The sequence below is a fragment of the Tiliqua scincoides genome, chromosome 9, assembly GCF_035046505.1.
Source record: "Tiliqua scincoides isolate rTilSci1 chromosome 9, rTilSci1.hap2, whole genome shotgun sequence".
Classification (NCBI taxonomy): Eukaryota; Metazoa; Chordata; class Lepidosauria; order Squamata; family Scincidae; genus Tiliqua; species Tiliqua scincoides.
Genome location: NC_089829.1, coordinates 279,442 through 287,526, shown reverse-complemented (window position 1 = coordinate 287,526; position 8,085 = coordinate 279,442). Strand labels below are relative to the sequence as shown.

Here is an 8,085-nt window from a genome sequence, read left to right as displayed (position 1 = left end):
TCCCCTCCTTCGGCCTCCTAACAACCCCATTGGGTGATTTAGACCCAGCGGTTGCAACTGGCACCTGTGGAACTTTGTGGCAGAGTGGGGGATTTGAACCCTGCTTCGAGCCTGACACTTTCAATGCCTGGCAGGGCAGGCAAAAGTTCACCCTGAAGCTGCTGGTAACTCCAACCATGAGCTAAGTAACTCCCAAACATTCTGCCCCCTTAGTTTGAATTTATTTTTCTAGTGTCCAATTCCCTGGTTCAAGTTCTATCCCAGTCTTGTTTACAACATGGACAGAACATTGAGAAGAGTACATTACTGAGACAGAGTATAAATAATAAGTAAAAATGTAGATTATTTGAGAATCTGTCATTTTACACAGGTGCCACCACCCCAAATCTCCATTTCGCACAGGCAGTTGCCAAGGCTCTGACCAAAATAAAGGAGGGAAGATCTTGGGTGATTAAATTTACTACCCGGTACTGACAAGCACAGGCAGCTGCAGATTTTTACCAGTATCCCGCCGCAGACTGGCACTACTGCCATATCCCAGAAACCACAGTTCATAACTGAAGAATAACAGCCTGGCCAGCATCTTTTGCAGCTGTGGGACGGAGAAAGGTCACAGTAAGGTCTGTGTCACAGAGTTCTGTGGAGCCAAGAAGCCCCACCACTGGAACAGAGCTTGCATACTTGCTGCTGTGGCAACAAGCCAGGAACCAACCAGCATTCCAGAGATTCCATCCAGAGCCTCCTTTGAGCTTCTCTTGCCCACCATCACAGCTCCATGGTTTGGTGGCGAGAGCAACTCTGGTGGGATATTTCAGATCCTGCCTCTGCATTTGGATCCAGGGCAAACCACACATGCTTGTGCCAAACATCACCTACAGGAGCAGGGCCTTCTCCAGGCAACCCCCTGCCACAAGAAACGTGCCAGCACTCAAACACCTCCCACAGACAAGTCAAAACAGTTTTTATTTAAAAAAAGAGTTTGTAAGCTCATCCCCGTTTTTAAAACAATTAAAGACATAACATATTTTTAAAATAGTGGTTTTGCTTTTGTGTGTGTAGAAGCCACCTTGGCTGGAAGATGAAGAAAAAGGTGGAATATATATATTCTCCTGGGGAGGTGGGTGGGAGTCCCAGTCCTTAAAATGCAAAACTTCCTGCTCCCCACCCAGGACTAAAATCAACAGGCAGGCGAGAAAGGAGAGAGAAGAATTTTAATTGGACTTTGTTCTGCAGCCTGGCCTCTTAGGGTGGTCCCACAGCCCACTCCCGTTGGCGAGTTCGAATTCCGTGGCATGGGAAAGGTCGAGCAGCTCATCAGTCCTGGTTCCGCCAGACACTCTCGACTTGGAAGTCTGGAAGTCAGAATGCAAGATGGGAGTACTGATATCAGGGAGGCAGCAAGGCTGTGCTGTATCATTATTCATCTTTATGGTGAGGCATGATGGGTCTTGCGAAGCCCCCCTGCTCAGGGCATGATGGGTGAATACTCTCTGAATGCCAGTTGATGGGGGAGTGAAAGAGCAGGGAAAATAAAACTTGCTTCAATGCTCAGCTTGTGGCTTCCCCAGAGGCCAGTGAGCGAAGGAGAATACTGGTCGAGAGGACCGGTGACTCCAGTCCAGGAGAACCATTTTCACTTTTTTATTTAGTCTTATTCAGGGAAAATGCTTTATTGATACAGAAGGCTTATAAATTCTTGAGTCTACAGGGAAGAATCCTGCATCTGCACCCCCCCAAAGCCCCCCAACCAAAGCTTACCATTTGTATATTTGAACAGTTCTTAATCCCCTGCCTCTGTTGATTCTGGGTCCTTACCCTGCACAGACAGCCATGAGACTTGGAGGCCAGAGAGGAACGCAGGTCGAGGCTGCTGAGTGTGGGGCTGAATGGCTGCACGGGGTGCCCCCACCCAGCCAGGCAGTGCTGTTGGGACAGAGGTGGACAGCACGGGTGTAAGCGTGAGTGCTTTTTGGCTCCAATCAGATCCTCATTGGTTGTACAAGGGTGGGGATCCTCAGGACTCTCTCTCTCTCTCTCTCTCTCTCACACACACACACATTATTGTGTGACCCCCCCCCCCACTGCAGCTTCCCCATGCCCCCTCTCTTGATCTGGCCCCACATCTCTGTCACGGCCCCTAAGAACATAGGAACATAAGAGCAGCCCTGCTGGATCAGGCCATAGGCCCATCTAGTCCAGATTCCTGTGTCTCACAGCGGCCCACCAAATGCCCCAGGGAGCACACCAGATAACAAGAGACCTGCAAGGCTTCCTGGGAATTGTAGTTAAGAACATAAGAACAGCCCCGCTGGATCAGGCCATAGGCCCATCGAGTCCGGCTTCCTGTATCTCACAGCAGCCCACCAAATGCCCAGGGAGCACACCAGATAACAAGAGACCTGCATCTTGGTGCCCTCCCCTGCCAGGGGGTGGTAAAATTCTCCATGGGATTAGAAACTAGGGAGGGGAGGTTCCCTTCCAGCTCCGATCCTCTATCAGACCAGAAGCTGGCATCTCACCGTGGGCAATGCCAGGTTATCAGTTGGCTCGTAGCTTTTCCTTCGATGAATTTTGTGCTTGTAAGCTGGGAGGAAGGTGGACCGGGGAATGCTGACCCTGCGAGAAGAATGTCACGTCTAAGCAGAGTCTGGAAAGACTGAGGAGACCCAATTCCTCATGAACTGCTGGCAGCACATACCTCTGTCCCCCTCCTCAAATGCAACAAACACTAATTCACATGTTTCTGAAATCAATGCAAGTTTCCTCCTCTTCCTTTATTCTTCTCCCTCTGTTGCCTCCCATGTTAAGCTCTGCACGTTAAGCCCCTCGGGGCAGAGACCAACCTTTTGTATTTTGGTAACTGTGCCAGCAACACCCTTGGTGGATGGTACCAGAGTCACCCGTTTCAAAGCCTGCTGCTTGTGTGCCACAAGCAGAGGGCAGAGGCACACGTTTCTTGGGATTTCGGTGCTTCTTGTCCTTTGGGTTACCAGGCCAGGCCTCCTTCCCAGGCACTGTTCAGAAAGGAGCTGGTTCATACAGAAGCAAGTACAGGAATCTGAGATGCTCACCTGACAAAAGCTGGCTCCACAAGGCTCTCTGGAGGCTGCTTGGCCCTGGGGGTTTTGCAAATGGGACAGGCCGATTCAGAATCAATGGGCACCGTAAATAGGCGCTTGTTCAGCCGGTAGCAGAAGACACCTGTGAGGAAGACCAGAAAATGCTGCAGCTGCAACATAAAATCTCACGAGCCAGGAACAAACGGAGCAGGAGAATGAAACGGTGGCAGGAGAGGCCCCTGCTGGTCACCAGAAGGCTAAATCCCCCTCAAGGGCAACAGAATAAATGGTATAAAATTCATTTAGGAAATAGAATTCATTTCCACATAGCACGGAGAAGTACAAAAACCCATCTCTCTTGAATCCTCCATGCAGCCAGGATGTCCTGCCTTCCTTTGCCAGGATATGACCACTTGCACTGCCCCCAAGTGGCACATCTCTTGCTGTTCCAGATCTTGTCCCACTAAGGAACCCTGAACAAGCTCCCAAAAACCTGCAGAGATTACTGGAAGGCAGCATGAAAGCAACTGCCCCAGAGGAATGTTTGCTGGCCCACTGCAGGTAGATTTGAAGAGGGAGTTTAATCGTACACTGATGGGAAGCCAAATCTGCAGCTGATTCTTCATCAAGAGTCAAGGGTCCCGACATCACTGACCTGCACAAAAACAAACAGGGCACACACAGAGGACATGGTTTAAGGATCTCAAGAATCAAATTAAGAATTTAGAAAATCAAAAACAAGCAGGTTTCTAGACCACATGAACATGTGAAAATCAGCTTGGAAGCATGCAGACCATCGCTGCCAAAAGATGGCTGAGAAAAGATGATCAGTCCTTCAGGGACCTTGGCTGTCCCCCAAGGAACAAAACCAGATTGTTATGCAAGCTGGCAAAAATGTGCAGAATTGTGCAAGACAATCAATTATTCATATCTGCTCAATGATTCAAAGCTGAAACAAACAGCAGAATCTGGCTTCCCTCGACATAGAACTTAAATGTCTTCTTTACGTGTGCACGCAACCCTGCTTATGATTGACATTTGGAGCAGGAGAACAGATGAAAGACCTGACAACTGCAGGAGAGATGCTCGTAACTGAAAGCTCCTGGCTCATTCATCATTCAAATGCCATCCCCACCTTCTCCCCTCTAAGATCTTCCAGGCTACCCCAAACCCACCCACAGTATCTATGCTTGTTCCTGGCCCTCACTGTGCACGCTGGTCATAGATGCAAGCCTCTTTGTTCACCCGCCGGAAGTCTTGCAGCTCAGAGAAGTACTGGTCCGGTTTCTCTGACACCGAGGAATCCATGTCCAGCAGCCCTAAGAAAATAAGGAAGCACATGTCTGGGATAAGTCAGGTCAAAATAGATGCCCCTGTGCCTCCTCAGCATCTGATATACTGTCTTTGGACATGGAAGCTCCACTCACCCACCCGCCCCTCCCCACAAATTATCAGCACTTCTCTCACCTGGCACTTAAGAACACGCCAAGCTAGCCAACAATAAAAGGTAGATAAAAAAATTGCAGCTTGCAACATGATATCAAATCAACATCAGTGCTGGTGTGACAAAGTGGTTGGATTGAGTTCGCTGCAAACCGAGGAGATGGACCCACCTGCAATCCAATCGTAGCCCAAGAAAGGGCGAACTGACCAGTCGTCTGCTGGGATCGTAAACTCCTCAGGGCTGGACATAAATGTCACCCGTCCTGCCTCTTTCTGCAACAAAAAACATTGTCCCGTTTCCAGCAGGAAACTTGAGAACAAAAGCCGAACATTGGTAGCATTTTCTGGGGAGAGATGAACCCGGCAGCCGGGCAGGGGGCAAAGGTTGAAGAAGCGTCTTGGCTGCCCTCCAAGTGAGAGATGAAGGAGCTGCTTGTCAGCCAGCCTGGGAGGCAACTGGGGGCCAGAAGTGATACCAGACTGTGACAGATCCATCTGAAATGTTGTGCGGTTCTTGAAAGATAGAACCTTTCTGTGATTGTAAAAATCCTCGTGGCGGTTTAGAGATAGCCTGCCTATGTGAACCGCCTTGAATAAAGTCAGAGGAGTAATCTGATGACCAGAAAGGCGGTACAGAAATACCAATATTATTATTATTATTATTATTATTAGGTTTTGCTCAGGGGTTGCCAGTTGCCAAGCCTTCAGAGAAGGCCATGCACCCACCTTCGTTTTCTCTTTGGATTCTTTGCCACCAGGTGTGAGCAAGATCGATTTGGGGGTCTGCAGCATCTGAGCAGATACTTTTGGCCTGCCACTCCCTTTGGCCCGTGTCTGGCCTGGCTCCACTCCGGTCTTTGGCCGGTCCCTCTCTGAGACTCCACGAAGATTCGCAGAATGCTTTTTCGCCTCTCCATGGCCTGCAGGCGCACGTGGCTTCCTCGAGCTTTTCGGGGCACTGCCATTTTTCACTGCTCTGCAGGTTTCCCTGGTGGATCCCTCTCCTGCAGCAAAGGGTACAAAGATCACCTTGCCCCCAGGCGCGTCAGTGCATGAATGCCCCTGTTGGTGTGTTTCCCTCACCGACTCATTGCAGGATATAGTGGGTTTTGCAGGGTCCAATCTCTCCACCCAGGGCTCTCCTTCCATGGACACTGATGTTACATTTTTAGGAAACTGCCCTTGGTTCTCTTTCTGAAACAAGAACACCATCATAACAGTGTCAGCAAGCGTCAGCCCAGAGCATCTTATAATCCAAGTTAGACACAGCAAGAGGGAGACAGAGGCAAAGGTCAACAGAAGGACCCGGTATCCCAGAGCCTGACTCCATCTAGAGAAAATGACTACAGATTCCAGCAGGCAAACATAGCATTTGACATACCCCATTCCTGGCATCTGGAACTTGCCGGTTCTTAGGGGCAGCTTTTTTGAGAAGCAACGAATGGGACTGAGGCTTGATGGGAATCCGTTTCTTGAATTCCTCCTGGTTTGCTTTTAGTCTTTGTAGCAAATCTTGGTTCATGTAACGGAGCCTCTCTAGTTGCTCCTGGTCCATTTTCTTATCTCTTGTTTCAAAAGAGGAGAGATTACCATAAATAAAATTTCATATTTTACACCAGGGTTCACTAGCTTCAGGGTTCAGATCTGTCTAGAAGAGTCGCATTCTCCAGGCTGGAACTATCAAATCCCTATGAAAGGTGAACATGGTTGGGATAAGGAAAATCCACTCTGCATACGCTCACTCTGTTATGTCTTCCTATGCACCAGAACTAAACTCAAAGTTAGGCATGGCTTATGTCTCATTGAGAGTTATGGAATGAATGCTTTTTAGGAGCAGAGATCAGCAAAACTGCTTCAGGACTAGAAACTTGTCTAATCTTAAATGCAGCATTAAAGTAAACTGATGCTCTGGAAAGAATGCCTGCTGTTACTGAGTTTTTGAGAAGGAGTCTTGTCATGACATCTCCATGAAACTTTGGAGCTAGACACGTTCCTTTTAACAACCATAATTAACAGCTGACATTTGTATTTCCAAAGCTGGCCCTCCCTCCTCTAAGCCCAAAGCTCCTGTGTGATTAATTCAGCTTGACTGTTCTGTACCAGACTCCTTAGTGTCCAGAGGATGCAGAAATTAAATCCCTACAAACAGAGCTGCTTCCTTCAGGAAACTGGAGTTTCCCCACCCACTTTGCATTCACACTGGTATCAGAAACTATTCAATACAGGAGCAACAGGGATTCTGCCCCAGTGCACATCTGAAGGATTTCCGCCTTTCTTTTTTAAAGACTATCAAAAAACAGTAACTCAATTAACTTATTCGCAAGACTGAAGCTTTATATTTATTAAGTCAGGTGGACTCAAGCCATTTCTGCTCAATGTTGCATATACGCAACAGGGACCAAATGTGTACATCTGCGGGCCGGGAAAAATGGGTTAATTCACTCCCAGGTTTGGTCTGAGCATGTCTGCAATACTAGTTGAAAGCCACAGACTGCATGAAATCTGTTTTCCGTACTTTTACAGGGATGCTACAGGAAACAACATATTTTGCTTTCCCAAATAAAAAAAAAATTACACAAGAAAATGGGAGCAGAGTTCCTGAGCACAGGCAGAGTGCATTTGACTTATCACCCAATAAGGAGAACCCCCATCAGACTCAGATGGGGCAACACAGATTGGCAAAGCTCAGCACCTATTAGGCCTTTTGCTGTTAAATTAAGCACTGGTCAGAAGGGGCAGACTTTAAGTCGGTGGGCTTGCTGGGGGCGCAACAGGGGGCTGCTGACCATCCCCCTCCCATCAAAAAACATAATCAGAGCTCTGTGAGTGTGCAGTGGGGGCTGAATCAGGACCACAGCCCTGGCAGAAAGGGGGTTTAACCCTTCTTCTAATTACCATTTGCACCCACCCCCCAACTGGCCCCACACCTGGGAAAACCTGCGGGCACCAGCCAGCTGCTCATCCACCCACCCCACAGCCCAGCGCTGGAATCCCCTTGCCCCCTCCCTGCCCCAGCGGAGCCAGAAACCCCACTGATTCCATTCCTCGGGCCACAGCACCCCCGCCTGCGCAAACATGAGCCCCACGTCCAACTGATCCCCCAGCTACCTTCAGAGCCCCCTCGCCGCCCCACTCACTCATTCACCTTTGGTCGGTTGCCTACTTTGTAGCAAAGAGAAGCTTCCGAACGCGCCCTGATTGGCCAGCGGGCAGACCCGCCCGGCGCGCCACGCATCGCCCCTCCCGCCCCTTAAAGGGCCCGCCGCGCGCTGCAGTTGCGCCCCCCCCCCGTGCACGCTCGCCAAGGCTCCATCCTGGGGAGGCCCGAGGAAGACGCGCCAGTTGGGGGGCCGCCTCGCAGGCAGAGCAGCACCTCCGCTGAGACGTGTGGGGAGAGTCGGGACAGGCAAAGGACAGTGTTTCTTTGCGCAGCGTGTAATGGTCTGTGGAACTCCTTGCCACAGGAAGTGGTGCTGCCATCTGGCCTGGATGCCTTTAAAAGGCGACCGGACAAGTTTCTGGAGGAAAAGTCCCTTGCGGGTCACAAGCCATGATGTGCAGCCTCCTGCTTTTAGAAACGGGC

General features: G+C 49.7%; 1 protein-coding gene across 3 annotated transcripts; it reads right to left on the bottom strand.

The window, feature by feature from the left end:
• Positions 1-1,197: 1,197 nt before the first annotated feature.
• MIIP (migration and invasion inhibitory protein) lies at positions 1,198-7,719 on the bottom strand. 3 transcript variants are annotated; one of them, XM_066637714.1, is made up of 10 exons: positions 7,648-7,719; positions 5,884-6,067; positions 5,229-5,696; positions 4,673-4,775; positions 4,267-4,378; positions 3,650-3,714; positions 3,072-3,201; positions 2,520-2,616; positions 1,759-1,923; positions 1,198-1,352 (listed from the first exon to the last, which is right to left on the bottom strand). In XM_066637714.1, exons 2-10 carry the CDS (start codon positions 6,055-6,057, stop codon positions 1,212-1,214), a joined length of 1,455 nt encoding a protein of 484 aa, XP_066493811.1. In that variant the 5' UTR covers positions 6,058-6,067; positions 7,648-7,719; the 3' UTR covers positions 1,198-1,211. The 3 variants fall into 3 exon arrangements, with proteins under 3 accessions (XP_066493811.1, XP_066493813.1, XP_066493812.1); XM_066637716.1 differs by having other exon boundaries at positions 1,816-1,923; XM_066637715.1 differs by lacking the exon at positions 7,648-7,719 and adding an exon at positions 7,611-7,640.
• Between the last annotated feature and the right edge of the window lie 366 nt (positions 7,720-8,085).